Below are 19,413 nucleotides of genomic sequence, written 5' to 3'. Positions count from 1 at the left end.
TGAACGGCAGCTGGTGAAGGAAGGCGGTGTTCACACAGCATTTGTGGTGACAGAGCATGTTGACTACGGGCACGTAAAGCGTGTGAAATAGAAAGCGATTTACTGTGCCGCCTTTCTTTGCACTTGTATATCCATCCATCCATTTTCCAACCCGCTGAATCTGAACACAGGGTCACGGGGGTCTGCTGGAGCCAATCCCATGTAATTCAATTGTTTGAAGTTGGATTGTGCTCATCAACCAAACCTTTACCATATAAACAGAAAAATCACGAGTGAGTAACATTTCAGTTTATTTCTCAGGTCCCTGCATTTTGTTGAGAATAATTCACCTGCCACATCGCACAGGAGAAATCTTTTTTGAAAATAAAACAGTACTGATAGGGAGATTTACTAGGTTATCATACAAGATCAGAATATTGTTACTGACCAATCACTTTTGCTTTTAAAAAGTCGTTTAACAACAAAGCGATACAAACCTTGTAAAATTCCTGAGATGCAATGGCTCTACTGAACTACAGGTAGGTAGGTGAAGAGAGTCTGCCAACTGGTGAAAAACTAAACCTACTAATGTGTTTTTGTATGTATTCTACATATATTGATTTATCTTTTTTTAGTTTATTTTCACAGCTCAAAATACCTGATATTGTGAAAATAATCTAGTAGCAGAATTATGTTTTAAAATATTTGTCCCCCTTTTTTAGTTTCTCTCTCTCTCAAAATAAATAGTTCCATCCATCCATCCATCCATTATCCCCCACTTATCCGAGGTTGGGTCGTGGGGGCAGCAGCCTAAGCAGGGAAGCCCAGACCTCCCTCTCCCCGGCCACCTCCTCCAGCTCCACTGGGAGGACCCCGAGGCGTTCCAAGGACAGCCAGGAGATATAATGCCTCTAGCATGTCCTGGGTCTGCCCAGTGGCCTTCTCCCAGTGGGGCATGCCCAGAACACCCCCCCAGGGAGGCATTCAGGGCCGAACCACCTCAATTGACTCGTCTAAATGCAGAGGAGCAGCAACTCTACTCGGAGTCTCTCCCGGATAACTGAACTCCTCACCTTAAGGGAAAGTCCAGCCACCCTGCGGAGAAAACTCATTTTGGCCGCATGTATCCGCGATCTTGCTCTTTCGGTCACTACCCAAAGCTCGTGGCCACAGGCGAGGGTAGGAAAGTAGATCGACTGGTAAATCGACAGCCTCGCGGAACGTTGCATTGCCCGCATTACTGCTGATGCAGCACTGACCCGTCTGTCAACCTCCCGCTCCATTCTTCCCTCACTCGTGAACAAGACCCCGAGATACTTGAACTCCTCCACTTGAGGCAGTAATGTGTTCCCAACCCGAAGAGACCATTCCACCCTTTTCTGGCTAAGAACCATGGCCTCGGATTTAAAGGTGCTGACTCTCATCCCCGCTGCTTCACACTTGGCTGCGAACCACTCCAGTGAGAGCTGGAGGTCACTGTCCGATGACGCCAACAGAATCATGTCATCCGCAAATAGCAGAGACGAGATTCTGAAGTCACCGAATAAGACCCCCTCCACTCCTTGGCTGCACCTAGAAATTCTGTCCATATAACTAATGCACAGAATCGGTGACAAAGGGCAGCCCTGGCGGAGTCCAACCTCAACAGGAAATGAGTCTGACTTACTACCGACAATGCGGACCAAGCTCCTGCTCATCCTGTACAGGGACTGAATGGCTCATAACAACGAGCCTTGTACCCCGTACTCTTGGAGCACACCCCACAGGATGCTTCGAGGGACACAGTCGAATGCCTTCTCCAAACACACAAAACACATGTGGACTGGTTGGGCAAACTCCCATGCCCCCTCCAGGATCCTGGCCAGGGTGTAGAGCTGGTCCAGTGTTCCACAGCCGGGATGGAATCTGCATTGTTCCTCTTGAATCTGAGATTCGACCATTGACCAAACTCTCTTCTCCAGCACCCCTGAATAGATCTTACCGGGTAGGCTGAGAAGTGTGATCCCCCTATAGTTGGAGCACATCCTCCGGTCACCATTCTTAAAAAGGGGGTCCACCACCCTGGTTTGCCAATCCAGAGATACTGCCCCCAATGTCCATGCGATACTGCAGAGACGTGTCAACCAGGACAGCCCCACAACATCCAGAGCCTTGAGGAACCCAGGGTGAACCTCGTCCACCCCAGGGGCCCTGCCACTTCAGAGCTTTTTAACTACCTTGGCGACCTCGGCCCCTGTTATGGATGGGCCCACCCAGAGTCCTCCAGCTCTGCTTCCTCCAAGGAAGACATGCTGCTGGGATTGAGAAGATCCTCAAAGTATTCCTTCCACCAGTCAATAACGTCTGCAGTTGAAGTCAGCAGGGCCCCATCTCCACTGTACACAGTGTTGTTGAAGCACCGCTTTCCCCTCCTGCGGCGCCCGACGGTTTGCCAGAACCTTCTTGTGCTGACCGAAAGTCGTTTTCCATGGCTTCACCAAACTCCTCCCATGCCCGAGTTCTTGGATCGAGGCCATGCGCGGTCTAGTGATCCTTGGAGCTATGTTGTCGGGAGCTACATGCTCCTGGTAGTGCTTCCCAAGGCAAACAGGTCTGAGGTGAAGATCCAGACTAACTCGATCCTGAGACCCCATATAGAGTTAAACCAATGATCTGCATTTCCCTTGCCCAGGAAAGGGTACCCGAGGCCCCACCCTGGAGCCAGGCCCGGGGGAAGGGCTCGCTGGCAAGCACCTGGTTGCTGGACCTTCGACCACAGGGCTCAGAAGAGCTCAGCCCGAAAGAGCAACGTGGTTCCGCTCTCTTGTGGGCCCACCACCTGCAAGAGAGGCCATAGGGGTCAGGTGCAATGCGATATGGGTGGTAGCCGAAGGCAGGAACTCTGGCGTTCCGACCCTCGGTTGCCCATACTGGCTCTTGGGACATGGAATGTTACCTCTCTGGCGGGGAAGGAGCCTGAACTGGTGCAAGAGGTTGAGAGGAACTGGCTAAATATAGTCGGGCTCACCTCTACGCATGGTCTGAGCTCTGGAACCATTCCTCTTGAGAAAAGCTGAACTTTGTTCCATTCTGGAGTTGCTGTGGGTGAGAAGCGTTGGGCAGGGGTGGGCTTGCTTATGGCCACCCAGCTCGAGGCCTGTACGTTGGGGCTCTCCCCGTTGGATGAAAGGGTTGTTTCCCTACGCCTTCGAGTTGGGGGAAGGACTCTGACTGTTGTTTGCGCTTATGCGCCAAACAGCAGTTTAGAGTACCCAGCCTTCTTGGAGTTCCTGGAAGAGGTGCAGCTCCCGGGGACTCTTTCGTCCTGCTGGGAGACTTAAACGCTTACGTCGGCAACGACAGTGAAACCTGGAGAGGTGTGACTGGGAGGAACGGCCTCCCTGATCTAAACTCAAGTGGTGTTCCGTTGTTGGACTTCTGTGATGGCCATGGATTGTCCATAATGAACACAATGTACGAGCATAAGGGTGTCAATAAGTGCACCTGGCGCCTTTGTAATCGTGTCATCAGATCGGCGACCTTATGTCTTGGACACTCGGGTGAAGAGGGGCTGAGCTGTCAACTGATCACCACCTGATGGTAAGTTGGATCAGAAGGCGGGAGAGGCTACCGGACAGACCAGGCAGACCCAAACGAATAATGAGGGTCTGCTGGGAACGTCTGGCGGAGGAACCGGTCAGAAAGATCTTTAACTGCCAGCTCTGGCAGAACTTCAACCTCATTCCAAGGGAGGCGAAGAACACCGAGTCTGAATGGGCCATGTTCCGAGCCTCCATTGTGGAAGCAGCAGAACGGAGATGTGGCCGCAAGGTTGTCGGTGCCCCTCGTGGCGGCAATCCACGAACCCAGTGGTGGGCACCTAAGGTTCGAGAGGCCGTCAAGCTGAAGAAAGAGTCCTATCGGGTCTGGTTGACCAGTGGGACTCCAGAGACAGCTGAGGGGTACCAGCAGGCCAAGCGTGTGGCGGCATCGGCTGTTACAAAATAAATAGTTGAAATATCATATTCTTTTGGTTCTTAAAATCAGCCATATCATACATATTGCATACCAGGGATTTTCCCTGCCTTGCATCCAAAACTGCTGGGGAAGGCTGCAGGTTTCTTGCGATCCTGCTCTGGATAAACAAGTTTATATAATGTATATATTGTTCTTAATCTCAGATGCGGTATATTTCGCTTCGTGCTCATCCATATTCCTATTACCTACTCTTGCTCTGCTCACTACTTCTAACCTTCACACTACATACTTGTTTTCCTTTCTTTCCCTTAATACAGCTAGGTGGGGTCTACACACTGATTCAAGCCTAAGAGCCCTGTTCTTCCTAAGCCCCCATGATTTTCATAATCACACCTGTAAGAATACAGTAGAAGCTATTTTCTGATTTTTTTTATATCTTTTTAGGTCTGCAGGTGGCAAAATGTCTATAAATTTTATGTACCGGATTATAATCAGTGATCAATAAGGCTGGTAGAAAATAAAGCCCAGTATGGGAGATTTTTGAATGCAAGAATGAAGGCATTAATTAGAAGCATATTGTCTTGGAGAAGGATATGTTGTGTACTGCAGACATTTAGAGTAAAAAACCCTCAAACCTTAAAGTTCACCTAAAAGTCATTACAGATTGGCCCATTCTGGGCAAGAAAGGGAAAAGATGCCAAGTGTCAACAGTCAGCGCACATTTGTTCTGCACAAATGACATACAAAATATTTTAAAAATTATAGAATTGTATGAAATTGTTCATTTTCTGTATCTACTTGTGATTATGCTTCTTTTTATCAGACAAAAAACAAAACCAGATAATAAACCATGTAGTGTATGTAATAAGCTTCCATTAACATTAAATTCCTATTAAATCCAAACCTGTTAAGTATACAGTTCTGTCTGATTGTGACACAAAACTGAACACCATAGTAGCTCTTTAACCATACCATAAATTACTATAAGTGAAACTAATAGATATACAGTGGGGCAAAAAAGTATTTAGTCAGCCACCAATTGTGCAAGTTCTCCCACTTAAAAAGATGAGAGAGGCCTGTAATTTTCATCATAGGTATATCTCAACTATGAGAGACAAAATGAGAAAAAAAATCCAGAAAATCACATTGTCTGATTTTAAAGAATTTATTTGCAAATTATGGTGGAAAATAAGTATTTGGTCACCAACAAACAAGCAAGATTTCTGGCTCTCACAAACCTGTAACTTCTTCTGTAAGAGGCTCCTCTGTCCTCCACTCGTTACCTGTATTAATGGCACCTGTTTGAACACATTATCAATATAAAAGACACCTGTCCACAACCTCAAACAGTCACACTCCAAACTCCACTATGGCCAAGACCAAAGAGCTGTCAAAGGACACCAGAAACAAAATTGTAGACCTGCACCAGGCTGGGAAGACTGAATCAGCAACAGGTAAGCAGCTTGGTGTGAAGAAATCAACTGTGGGAGCAATTATCAGAAAATGGAAGACATACAAGACCACTAATAATCTCCCTCGATCTGGGGCTCCACGCAAGATCTCACCCCGTGGGGTCAAAATGATCACAAGAACGGTGAGCAAAGATCCCAGACCCACACAGGGGGACCTAGTGAATGACCTGCAGAGAGCTGGGACCAAAGTAACAAAGGCTACCATCAGTAACACACTACGCCGCCATGGACTCAAATCCTGCAGTGCCAGACGTGTCCCCCTGCTTAAGCCAGTACATGTGCAGGCTCGTCTGAAGTTTGCTAGAGAGCATCTGGATGATCCAGAAGAGGATTGGGAGAATGTCATATGGTCAGATGAAACCAAAATAAAACTTTTTGGTAAAAACTCTACTCATCGTGTTTGGAGGAGAAAGAATGCTGAGTTGCATCCACAGAACATCATACCTACTGTAAAGCATGGGGGTGGAAACATCATGCTTTGGGGCTGTTTTTCTGCGAAGGGACCAGAACGACTGGTCCGTGTAAAGGAAAGAATGAATGGGGCCATGTATCATCAGATTTTGAGTGAAAACCTCCTTCCATCAGCAAGTGCATTGAAGATGAAACGTGGCTGGGTCATTCAGCATGACAATGATCCCAAACACACCGCCCGGGTAACAAAGGAGTGGCTTTGTAAGAAGCATTTCAAGGTCCTGGAGTGGCCTAGCCAGTCTCCAGATCTCAACCCCATAGAAAATCTTTGGAGGGAGTTGAAAGTTTGTGTTGCCCAGCGACAGCCCCAAAACATCACTGCTCTAGAGGAGATCTGCATGGAGGAATGGGCCAAAATACCAGCAACAGTGTGTGAAAACCTTGTGAAGACTTACAGAAAACGTTTGACCTCTGTCATTGCCAACAAAGGGTATATAACAAAGTATTGATGAACTTTTGTTATTGACCAAATACTTTTTTTCCACCATAATTTGCAAATAAATTCTTCAAAAATCAGACAATGTGATTTTCTGGATTTTTTTTTCTCATTTTGTCTCTCATAGTTGAGGTATACCTATGATGAAAATTACAGGCCTCTCTCATCTTTGTAAGTGGGAAAACTTGCACAATTGGTGGCTGACTAAATACTTTTTTGCCCCACTATAAAAATAAAACAGAAATGTCTTTGTGAAATAAAAACTAAATTAAAACTAAAAATACGATGAAGGAAAACTAAAACTAAACTGAATTTCCAAGTAAGATCAGAAAAAATACAGAAATAAAAACTAATATAAAAAGGCAAAACTATAATAACCTTGCTTTGCAGTAATTAGTCTTATATGCTTTATAAAGCAGTTTTTTCCTTTGCAGTTTCTTTCTTAAATATTTATTATTCCACTGTGGAGTTTTTGTTTTTTTATTTCCTTTAATTCCAAATTTAGGTATGTATCTGTCCTGTGGTTCAATCACCTCTACACCCTCAATTCTATCTTGATTATTACAAAATACTAAATCTAAACAAGATTCACCCCGCATTGGTGCGTCAACATACTGTGTTAAAAAACAGTTACTGATTACTTCTAAAAACTCCTACTCTTGTACTCCTCCATCTGCAAGGTTATCCCAGTTAATATTTGGATAATTAAAGTCCCCCATGACTATATCATCTCCCTGTAAACTTGCCTTTTTGATATTACTAAAAAGATGTGTGTTGAAATTACTGTCTGAATTGGGTGGTCTACACACTCCTAAAATAAGTCCCTCTTTCCCTTATATATTCCAGGCGAAGCCACATGTCTTCAGTAAGATGGGGCTCATCGTCCACCTGAAGAGGACTTACATTTAAATTCTGTTTGACATAAACAGCAACCCCACCTCCTTTTCTGTCCTGTCTATCCTTCCTAAAAAATATGTATCCCTCTATGTTACACTCATCCCCATTTTTGTTATTTAGCCAGGTTTCCGTTACTGCTATAATATCATAATTATGCTCTGCTACATACAGCTCCAACTCACTTTACCTTATTTTTGATACTTCTAGCATTAAGGCAAGCTATTTTGAATTTGTGACTCCTTCTACATTTAAGTGTTGGCTTAGAATTTATATTACTGCGCATTTTTATTTCTATACCGTTGTTTGTTCCTCCATGCATTGATCTAAACCTTGCCTGTCCTAAACTTCCTGCCCCCACCCCACCCCCCCATTACCTAGTTTAAACAATCCTCGACTACTAGCCTGCTCATACAGCTTCCCCAATACATTGGTGCCCTTCCAGTTCTGATGTAACCCGTCATGGCAGAACAGGTCCCATCTGTTCCAAATGGAGTCCCAATGCTCCATAAACCTATACCGTTCTACCCTGCACCAAGATTTCAGCCACACGTTAAGCCTTCTAATCTCCTCAGTCTTACCTGGACTGGCGCGTGGCATAGGCAGAACTTCAGGTAAGGCTACCTTGTCAGTTCTGCTCCTCAGACTGGCACCTCTTTGAATTTGGATTGCAGAACTGACAGACTATCCTTATGCATGTCATTTGTTCCAACATGGACAACGACAACTGGATCCACCCCCGCTCTGGTCAAGAGCCTATCAACCCTTCCAGGGAGGTCCACCACCTGTGCACCCGGAAGGCAAAACACCATACGAGACTCTGTCTATACAGCATATCTGCACTTCAATCCCCCTAATGATTGAGTCCCCAACTATCACTACCTCTCTCTTTCTGGGAATTGAATTTGAGTTGGCCCATTGGGGTTCCTCATCCTTGTCTACCACCTCAGAATCATCAGAGACACCGTCCAGCTCCGCAAGCACGAGATAACGGTTTGACACTTCTAATTCTGGGGTTCATGCCCCTGGAAAGTGTGCATCCTTTACCTTATGCCTTGTGACTAAACTATTTCTACATGTCTGGTCTAGAATCTCCCCTCGTGCCACCTTGGGGTTGCACACTATCTCTCTAAAGGACACTTGGGCCAGGTCTGCCAATTCTCTACAATGCGGGCCAGCCAACTCCTCGTCTAGTTCAGCGATCCTGAGCTCGAGGTGTTGGATCAGCTGGCATCTCCTGCAGATGTAGCCCTCAAACATTCAAAGACCAACATTCAACAGGACTTGCATTGCACAGGCCTCATTATTAAATTTTGATTTAGGATTAGTAAAACTGCCTTAATTTTTTTTTCTTAAAATTAAATGATTTAAATGGTAACACTAAGAACTGCTATTGCTATTTTACACCTTGTCCCCTTAAGCTCCTGTACTGTTATCCCTCTCAGCTACCTGCTGTTTATCCTTCTATGAGGTTAACTTTACTTTTATCTGTCTGCTCTTGTAACTGTGCACTCCTCTTATTCCTTACTTAAAAGCTCTCCACTCACACCGTTTGCATTAGGGTTCATTAATTCAAGAGAATACAGTCGCTCTACCTCTGGACCGCTAAAGAAATAAAACTTTACTACCTTATCTACTCATACAGCCCCTTGTGCCTGATCAGTGTCTTAACGCTGGGCGCTTACCTACACACCGCTGAGCCTTCCCCTTTATTGCTTTGAAGTCAGCCTTTTTTTCTTTTCTTTTAAACTAAGGAATCACTGTTATGACGCTGTTATTTGCTTACAAATGCCGATATTAGTTACTGCTGCTTTCTACCCTATCTCCTCGATGCTAGTTCAGATACAGAGGTCAAGTACAAGTAACTTTTCCAAGTACACTTCCAAGCAATCAGCTACTTTTGCTCTTGTGCGGGTGGGGGAAAAAAAACAAAAAAAAAGCAAAATAAAACCCCTTCTAAAGGGAAAAAACCTTTAAAAATTCTCACATGGTTCCCTAGCAGCAACCAAAACCCAAGTTTTTAAAAGCAAAATGTATTTTTTATTTAACTCTCACACCACAGAAAACACCAAAAACTCCCAGCAGCCTCTAGCGTTTGCAAAGTTCACGTCAGCATGACTCAAGAATTTTCAATTTAATTGTGTTGTGTAGATATGAAGTCCATATCTCATTTATGAGCTTAAGGTGGCACAGGCGCTGCACACAACATTTCACAGGCTCACATGTGCAATCAGTTGAACAGATAACTTACAAATCTAGCAAGAAGCAAAGCATGTACTCTTAAGAAAGATCTCAACCAGTTCAAGCAAAAACTATTAAAGCATACATTGTTTATTGTTTAGATGATGTTCCTGGGGAAAAAAAGCTTAGACCAACATTTTCAAAAAACTGTTTTCCTATTACAAAAGCACAAGGTTTGTGTCAAAATGACTACCATAAATATCCCTGCACTGTATACTTTTAAAGGTTGTAACTGTATATTTTGAAGGTTGTTCCACCTCACCATTTTCTATAGCTCCATCTCTCTTTTACGTTACAAAAACGTTAGCATAGTACTCTGTGCTTAACTAGAGGTTTAAGTATATTTGCATAATAAACTTTTGCATAATAAAAAACGTTTGCTTTTTAAGGAGAAAAAACAGGTGGCTTCTTCTAAGTAATAAAACAAAGGACATCTAAAAAGCAAACTTATTTCAAATTGTCTGTTGCTTTACTTTCATTATTTCACATCAATCACCTATATCAAGAGAAACAAAAATCATCAACAACAAGTACTGCTACCTGGGCAAAGTACATCCACCTATCATATAAGATAAAGTGGTTGAGGAACACTGAAAATAAAATACTATTGGTTTTCTGTAATTATGGACTTTGATGATTACTTCAACATACAAAAATGTTTTCTCTTGTAAATTCAGTAAAATTAAGCTCTTTGACATGATTACAAAACAACTTTCCCTCTATTCAAAATTGCCCGATATTAATTTTATTATTTTTAAGCATATTTTGATGCATTTTAGTTAAGCAAAAAAGTAGACAAAAAAAAGAGACAAATTTGAAAACTAATTGCACAAAAAATCTAGAGCATACCATGATTAATGAATGCTGCCGGCCCAAGCCACAGCTGGGCACATCGCTTGCGTGTTGAATACATCACACTGAAATCATTAACCCCTGAACGCAGGAGACTGACTTCTGCATCACCCAGCTCTGCAATGCACCCCAACAGCAGCTTCAATCTGTCATTAATATTCCTGAAATACAAAGGAAGAAAGCATGAGTATAAACTGATAACAGTGAAAATGAAAAGCAACTTGTGATGGTGTGTGTTGCATCCAGGAGCCTCTTGAACCTACCACTGTCAAAAACATTACCGAGATGAGCCAGGCAAATGAGGGCATTCATGAAGCAAGGGACAGATGTATAAAGTGATACTGTTTTACTTTGTTTAAAATAAAACTGTCCAAACAGTGCAGTGCTCTCTTCAACACTAAATAAACAAATAATACTTTAAAACAGTGATGATCCACGAGTTTAAAATCAAGACTTAAAATGAGAATAAAATCAACAACACAGTCACTGGGTCAGTGTTCCTACCATTCTCAGATAAGCCCAGCACAACTCCCTCTTTGTCTCCCCTGATCCTTTGTGACTTGCTCAGGTGATGAAGACCACAGCAGCTGCAGCCCTCACCAACCCGACACCCATTTAAGCTGCCAAGTGGCATCAGCCAGACCACTTGGGGTTGGTGATCCTCCTGTCATCCTTCTCGCTGCCCTGGAATGTCTCTGATCTCTGAGGAGGCTTCCTCCACAATCCCACCCATTCCTCAACCAACACTCAGTGGGAACGATCTACCCCTAGAACGCTGATCCTTTGCTTCGTCGTGGGGCCAATAGCCACACTGCCTCTCACACACTGGCTGCCTGGCTGGCTCATCCTGAATTTCTTCCCGATGCTGTTCTCATGGCTGTTCTTTCTTTTCTTTCTCTTTCTGCATCTCCCCCTTTTTGTCCCGTGCATGTTCCTTATGTACAATGCTGCCTAATTGGGCACGGGTGTAATAAGCAGCACCCTCCATGGCATCACTGAGGCACCTGACTAATCTGGCCAGCTGTGCACATGTATGCGGCATGATCAGCCAGCTAATGAATTAACCGTGGAGCAAAACGCACTCACATACAACCATGCCCAATTTTCCTTCTTGGGCCACGATTTATTTAAAATTCACCTGACACCACGGACCACTTATCACACTAATACAAAAACATGTTAAGTAAAGCCAGCATTGTTTTTCCAGTGTAGCTGTAGGATAAGGTGAATGATTACTCAGTTAATTATCAGTTTTACATTCGACAAAGCAGGTAATTAACACTAGAATCCCTGAAGCCTACAAAAAAATCGTAATCCCAGCCCACCTTAAATCCCTTCGCAACTCTACTATCAGTGTCTTTTGTTTTGTAAATGTGTCAATCAGCGCAAGCAGCAAGCAGACTGCTGTCCCATCCCTCCCACCGCCACAGCTCATCTCGAGCAAAAAGCCTTGTTTATCTTGGTGTGATGTGCCTGGAGTTGTATAGGGTAAATAACATATTGTTATTTGGAACGCATGCGTTTCATATGTGTTCAGTGTCTACAACGATCTGTGTAAGTGTAGGATGAGAGGAAATGCAAGAAATGTTGAACACATACCTAAAACACAAACTTCTTTTCATGTTTTAGTACTAACAACAAAATTTTGACATGAAATGTATAATGTGTGAAGACTGAAGTCCAAATATCAAATAAACACTTTCACAAAAGGTGCATGTATAACAAAACAAGTGCGCTTTTATTCAAGAATATAACCAAAGAAAAACAAATTGGGTTTGGGTAGATCACTAACAAGGCTGCTTTGGTGGTACAGTGCGGACTCATAATCAAGAGGTTGCGGGTTTGATCCCGGCCGCTTCCCAGAATTAATGTTTTGAGTAGTTAGCTGCTCTTATTGTTACTATTATATAATAAAAACACACATTTGATTTGAGTCTGCAACAGCCGGTATAATTTTATGGTACTTGTAAAGGTTAGTTTTTTTTTTTTATTCAGTTTTATTCTCAGTCACGTTCATGCACCCCGCGATCCGACACTGCTGTTTTCAAATAAACATGTGCTATAATAGAGGTGAACTCGGATGAGGATGGGCAAGGCATTCCAAGTTCATCAAGGTATCGTGCAACATTCTGTTTGTGATTATATTTTGTGATGGTCTTTATACAAAAAAAAAAAAAAACATTTATATGTTACTTATACAAAAGCCACATCGAATGTTATTTAACAGTTTACCTTAATTTATTTACCTATCTTCCTGCAGTGTAAAGTCACAAGCAAACTATAGAGCTTCCTGTGTTTGATCCACACGGGCATGCTGACAAAGTATACCTCTATGTGTAATACCACAACAAGTGCAGCAGCAGCTTCCACTTACATATATAGACTTCAGTACGCAAGCGATTCTTCACGCTAGTGTTTAGATCTGACGGTTTATGTGCCCAAAAAAAAAATCTGACTGCATTCTCGTACCATTGCTCGCATGCTGAAGTGTCAGCATGGCATGTTTTTTTTTTAAATACGTGTACCTTTTTGTGAAAGTGTTTATTTGATATTTGGACTTCAGTCTTCACACATTATACACTTCATGTCAAAATTTTGTTGTTAGTACTAAAACATGAAAAGGTTTTTGCTTTAGGTACTGTATATACTCACGTATAAGATGGGTCTTGAAATCCAAAAAATTGATCATAAAAATTAGACCCCAACTTATATGCTGTTCAAAAATGAGACATTTACAATTTTTTTTCCATCTTCTTGCTTCCTCCAATCTTGCACCAGTTTACTCAGACACATCAAATTTTGTTGCAGCAGCGCAGTTACCAATTTCTTTCGCCACTTCAAAGACTTTTAATTTAAAACCACCTTCATAATTTCTTCTGATCAAATGCTCCATCATAGATAAAGGATGCTCTTACGATAAGGGTGAATGAGGATGTTAGATACAAAAAACACACAACAATATAATCGTCGTTTCGGAATAGTTCGGGTATTACTGCCTGGTCACGTAGGCACAACACATAGAAAAATAGGCAGTGTGCTCCTTGGTTACTCTTTCAGGTGGGTGGGCGTTAGCATATCATAATCTCTTGGATCAATAGTGTGAGTTTTCCACATTCGACCGACATTATAAAATATAGGAAATTATACGGTAAAATCAAGCCCTGGCTTATCTGCGGGAGAACTTAAACACAAGTATATACGGTATGTGTTCAACATTTCTTGCATTTCCTGTCATCCTACACTTACACAGATCGTTGTAGACACAGAACACACATTAAATGCATGTGTTCCAAATAACGATATATTATTTACCATATACAACTTCAGGCACATCACACAGAGAAAAAGAAGGCTTGAGCTGGGAGAGCTTTTCACTCGAGTTGAGCTCCGTTGGTGGGGGGGATGGGACGGCAGTCTGTTTGATGTTTGCGCTGATCAACACATTTACAAAACAAAAGACACTGATAGTAGGGGTGAGAAGGGATTTATGGTGGGCCGGGATTATGTGTTTTTTCATGGGCTTCAAGGATTCTACTGTTAACTAAAACAATCAACAAAAAACTGCAAAGTAACACCAAGTTAAATGTAGAGTGAGGGATATGTTTCACTTTCTGGTCAGGATGCCAGAAATATGAAGAGATCTGCACAATTTATGAATGAAGATCATAAATCGCTAAAAGTCAACATTAACACTTGCTCTTTTTCTGTTGTGGTTCATCATGGCAATAGACTTACTTACTGTCACATATAAACTAAACATGCTTGTTGAAATAAACAAAAGACAACTTATTTATAACATAAGGATAAGAGAAGATGATTATATGAAAGCATCTTCTTATTCCTCTTCATCTTTTCCCACTTCATTGTGGAGTTGATGTGCTTGATGAACCTCCCCCAAATAGCTTGGTCCTGCGTTTCATCACCAGACAAGCCTTCTTCCAAAAAAGATCTTCTTTTAATTTATGCATCCACATCGGCCTCCCTCACTTTCTCTTCCACTGTACTTCCATTTCCCACCACTTTTTCCCACATATTCATGGTCTCTCCTCTTCAACCTACTTTCCGATACTTTCTCAAATATTGTTTTACCAATGTTTCTAATGGTTTAATTCTTGTTTTCGGCCTCATAATGGCTTCTTTGACTTTCACTGCTCTTGTTCTCATGTTGAACAATGGCAACTACAGACTCCAAAGCTAGTCTGTACGTAGAAGCAAGCCTAGGATTCTTACGCTTGCAGTAATGAAGCAATGAAACACACCTGAGTAATCACAAATACCTGTGACACCAGTTGTTTCGAATAGTATGGTGCACTGAAATGGGGGGGGGGGGGGGTGGGGGGACCATTTGTAAAAAGTGTTGTAATTTCAACATGGTGTGACCAGACTGTATGCAGATAAGCAAGCCTAGGATTCTTACGCTTGCAGTAATGAAGCAATGAAACACACCTGAGTAATCACAAATACCTGTGACACCAGTTGTTTCGAATAGTATGGTGCATTGAAATGGGGGTGGGTGGGGGGGGACCATTTGTAAAAAGTGTTGTAATTTCAACATGGTGTGACCAGACTGTATGCAGATACCCTTAAATTAAAGTATTCAGTGTGCACTTTAACCGCATCTGAATTGTTTGATTTGATAATTTCATACTGTGGAGCAGAGGGGTAAATCAAGGAAAAATTTGCCTATTTCACCAGATGTTATACAGGGCACTGCAAGTATGGACCAGAAGCTTCTTCAATGAGTTTATATCCCAAGAAGAGAAAATAAGTATTGATCAGAAGCTGTTTAAATTATTTTCTAGCCTGGGAAACCAGGTTAATAAAGACTTTGAGCAGAGTCCTCTATCATAAGGACAGCCAGCCAACCAAATATGTGCAATTTCACATGTCCCAAAGCCTCACATGAAATGTTAACATAAATATGACTGATCCAGCGACATCAGAGAGCAAGACAATTGTGACCATTTTATCTAGGTTTTGGAGAATGCAATTTATGATTAACATTGAGAGCTAAATCAAAATGTCACCCAGGACAACATCCACTCCTCACGTTGCTAATTTTTCAGTAAGTTTTTCTAAGACTATTTACATTCAAACTTTGCTATTTGTTTCTATTATTTCTTCTATTTGTTATTTTGTATACTTTAATAAATACCGAATTGTACATTTCTATACTTTTTCTTTATATCTTATGTGACTAAATTAAATACAAGGGCAGATAATGTGGAAAGATTGCTGCTTTCTTGCCCATAGGGATATCAAAGTTGAGAGGTTGCTCCTCAATATTTAGAACAAGTATTGTAGAAATAAGACACTGTTATTTAGAAAGTGGCCCTATAACCAAAATGATTGACCTCTTGTGTGTCACGAGGACAATATTTGATAGTGCTGGTGGATAGAGTGTACCTATATAGAATACTAGCAGTGACAGGCATTTGGCATCACTCTTACATGTAATTATGTGACGGGGGTCCTAAGTGGAATATTGCAGGGCAACTGGCATCAAATGAGACTGTGTGAATAAGATCTTTTTGTATGTAGCTGTGTCCTAGGTGGAATATTGGCATCAGCCAAGACTTCATCTAGAGAGGACCTATGTATTTGTGTGTGCGTTAATTCTAAAGTGCAGGAGTAGACCAATCTGGTAATATACCTAGTAAGTCTCACAAACTCCACAATAATACAGTATGTAGCTCATGAATTCTGATCTTTTAATTCATGTGCTCAAGATAAACTGAGAATGCATAATGTCAGTCTGTCCTACATAGTTAAGACAAGATCATCAGAACTGTCATTCCTGTACCAATTAGCCCAAAAACACTGTATCAAAGCCCTGTGCAAAAATGCTTGTTTGAGATTTTAAATCAATTAGCCTATTTGTAAAGCTCATTGCATCTAGCTCCTCATGTTCAAAAAAAGCAATGAGAAGAAACATACTCAAATAGGGAATGGAAAATAAAAATAGACTTTGAAAAATAAAACATATGCATAGTTCTCTACACTCACCACTGTTTTGTGGCAACAATTTTGGCACCATTGGTCTCAGAGGAGTAGCGGTTGCATGCCTGAATTTGGAATCCACTTTGCGGCAAGAAAGCACTGAGGTACCGAAAGACCTAGAAAACAAAAGAAACAGGAGTGTAGACTTTAGGCTAGGAATGTTCCAGTACTATATTTTGATGCTTATGTCCAATGAATATGTTTAAGTACTCATGCTTGACACGGACTTCATCATATATCTTTAATAGAAGATTCTACCCTTTAATGAAAGCATTAGAAAGTTAAAGGAATACAAGGTGTACAATACAAGGCATGGCATCATTAAAAGGCAGCCAAAAGCAAATAAGGAAAGCACGGTAAAATAAAAATGGAAAGAGAATGATGTATGGTGCAAAAACTTACCAAATTTTGCATTTTTGCTCATTTGCACAAGTGTAGGACAAAAGCTCACATTCCAAGCAAGAGTGTGTGTGTGACAAAAACACTGGTTATGCATAATAGGGAAGTGAATCAAAACCATTTAAACATTTATCTAATTCATGGGGAAAACTTTTTAGAAATGAAAAAGGATAGAACATACGCTCCATCACCTTTTTTTAATTTGTTTTAAAACAGTTATTTATTTGTACCTACACTTTCATCTTTTAGTCACTTAATTAGACTGCAATCACTGCTGTTTTAAAATTGTTTTAAATGGTACAGACGGTTGTCCCTCTATTTCAGCAAAGGAATGATAAATATTTCTAAGTGTAATCCCTTTCATATACAGTTCACTTACTTACTGCTGTGTGCTAAGTGAGAGACGATCACATGAGCACACATACATGTAAACTAAGAACTATGATACATTGTGTTGCATTAATAGGACTTGCCTAGACAAACAATGTTACCAAATCCACCTTTCACACTCCGCTGTGAACCGATCCAGAGAGAGCTGAAGATCACGGCCTGATGAAGCAAACAGGACAACATCATCTGCAAAAAGCAGTGACCCACCAAACCAGAACCCCTCAACGCCCTGGCTGCGCCTAGAAATTCTGTCCATAAAAGTTATAAACAGAATCAGTGACAAAGGGCAGCCCTGGCGGAGTCCAACTCTCACTGGAAACGGGTTCGACTTACTGCCGGCAATGCGGACCAAGCTCCGACACTGATCGTACAGGGACCGAACAGCCCTTATCAGGGGGTCCGGTACTCCATACTCTTGCAGTACCCCCGACAGGGTTCCCCAAGGGACACAGTCGAACGCCTTTTCCAAGTTCACAAAACACATGTAGACTGGTTGGGCAAATTCCCATGCACCCTCCAGGACCCTGCTAAGGGTGTAGAGCTGGTCCACTGTTCCGCGACCAGGACGAAAACCACACTGTTCCTCCCGAATCCGAGGTTCGACTATCCGACGGACCCTCCTCTCCAGGACCCCCGAATAGATTTTTCCAGCGAGGCTGAGGAGTGTGATCCCTCTGTGGTTGGAACACACCCTCCGGTCCCCTTTCTTAAAGAGGGATACCACCACCTCGGTCTGCCAATCCAGAGGCACTTTGTCCCTGATGTCCATGCGATGTTGCAGAGGCGTGTCAACCAAGACAGTCCTACAACATCCAGAGCCTTGAGGAATTCCAGATGTATCTCATCCACACCCAAGGCCCTGCCACCAAGGAGTTTTTCTGACCACCTCGGTGACCTCAGTCCCAGAGATTGGGGAGCCCCACTCCGAGTCCCCAGGCTCTGCTTCCTCAGTGGAAGGTATATTAATGGGATTAAGGAGGTCTTCAAAGTACTCCCCCCACCAACTCACAACGTCCCGAGACAAGGTCAGCAGCGCACCATCCCCACCATATACAGTGTTGACACTGCACTGCTTCCTCCTCCTGAGCAGAAGGATGGTGGACCAGAATCTCCTCGAAACCGTCCGAAAGTCATTCTCCATGGCCTCCCCAAATGCCTCCCACGCCCGAGTGTTTGCCTCAGCGACCACCAAAACCGTATTCCACTTGGCCTGCCGGTACCTATCAGCTGCCTCCAGAGTCCAACAGGACAAAAGGGTCCTGTAGGACTCTTCCTTCAGCTTGACGGCATCCCTCACCGCCAGTGTCCACCAACGGGTTCGGGGATTGCCGCCACGACAGGCACCGACCACCTTACGGCCACAGCTCCGGTCAGCCGCCTCAACGACAGAGGCACGGAACATGGCCTATTTGGACTCAATGTCCCCCACCTCCCTCGGGATGTGGTCGAAGTTCTGCCAGAGGTGGGAGTTCAAGCTACTTCTGACAGGGGACTCTGCCAGACGTTCCGAGCAGACCCTCACAACACGTTTGGGCATACCAGGCCTGACTGCCATCCTCCCCCACAATCGAAGTATACACACCACCAGGTGGTGATCAGTTGACAGGTCCGCCCCTATCCTCACCCGAGTGTCCAAGACATGTGGCCGCAGGTCCGACAATAAGACCACAAAGTCGATCATCGAACTGAGGCCTAGGGTGTCCTGGTGCCAAGTGCACATAAGAACACCCCAATGCTTGAACATGGTGTTCTGTATGGACAATCCGTGACAAGCACATAAGTCCAATAATAAAACACCGCTCGGGTTCAGATCGGGTGGGGGCCACTCCTCCCAATCACGCCCTTCCAGGTCTCACTATCATTGACCATGTGAGCATTGAAGTCTCCCAGTAGAACGAGGGACACTCCAGAAGGTATGCCCTCTAGCACCCCCACCAGGGATTCCAAAAAGGGTGGGTACTCCAAACTGCTGTTCGGCGCATACGCGCAAACAACAGTTAGGACCCGTCCCCCCGACCTGAAAGCGGAGGGAGGCTAACCCACTCATCCACCGGGGTAAACCCCAATGAACAGGCTCCAAGTCGGGGGGCAATAAGTATGCCCACACCCGCTCGGCACCTCTCACCGGGGGCAACTCCAGAGTGGTAGAGAGTCCAGCACCTCTCAAGGACATTGGTTCCAGAGTTCAAGCTGTGTGTCGAGGTGAGTCAGACAATATCTAGCCGGAACCTCTCAACCTCGCACACTATCTCAGGCTCCTTCCCTTTCAAAGAGGTGACATTCCACGTCCCAAAAGCAAGCTTCTGTAGCCGAGGACTGGAC

The 19,413-nt window shown here is 43.3% G+C and overlaps 1 protein-coding gene across 1 annotated transcript in view; it reads right to left on the bottom strand.

Annotated features, from left to right (window-relative positions):
- kmt5c (lysine methyltransferase 5C) overlaps positions 1 to 19,413 on the bottom strand; it is a 200,265-nt gene that overhangs the window by 108,210 nt on the left and 72,642 nt on the right. The window contains exons 5-6 of the mRNA XM_051933690.1: positions 16,309 to 16,418; positions 10,300 to 10,463 (exon numbers count right to left, since the gene is read on the bottom strand). Coding sequence (XP_051789650.1) covers positions 10,300 to 10,463; positions 16,309 to 16,418 — 274 coding nt within the window. The remainder of the gene's footprint in view (positions 1 to 10,299; positions 10,464 to 16,308; positions 16,419 to 19,413) is intronic.

This window comes from Erpetoichthys calabaricus, chromosome 11 (genome assembly GCF_900747795.2).
Source record: "Erpetoichthys calabaricus chromosome 11, fErpCal1.3, whole genome shotgun sequence".
Lineage (NCBI taxonomy): Eukaryota > Metazoa > Chordata > Cladistia > Polypteriformes > Polypteridae > Erpetoichthys > Erpetoichthys calabaricus.
The sequence above is the reverse complement of the archived record's forward strand: the minus strand, read 5'-3'. Positions and strand labels throughout refer to the sequence as shown.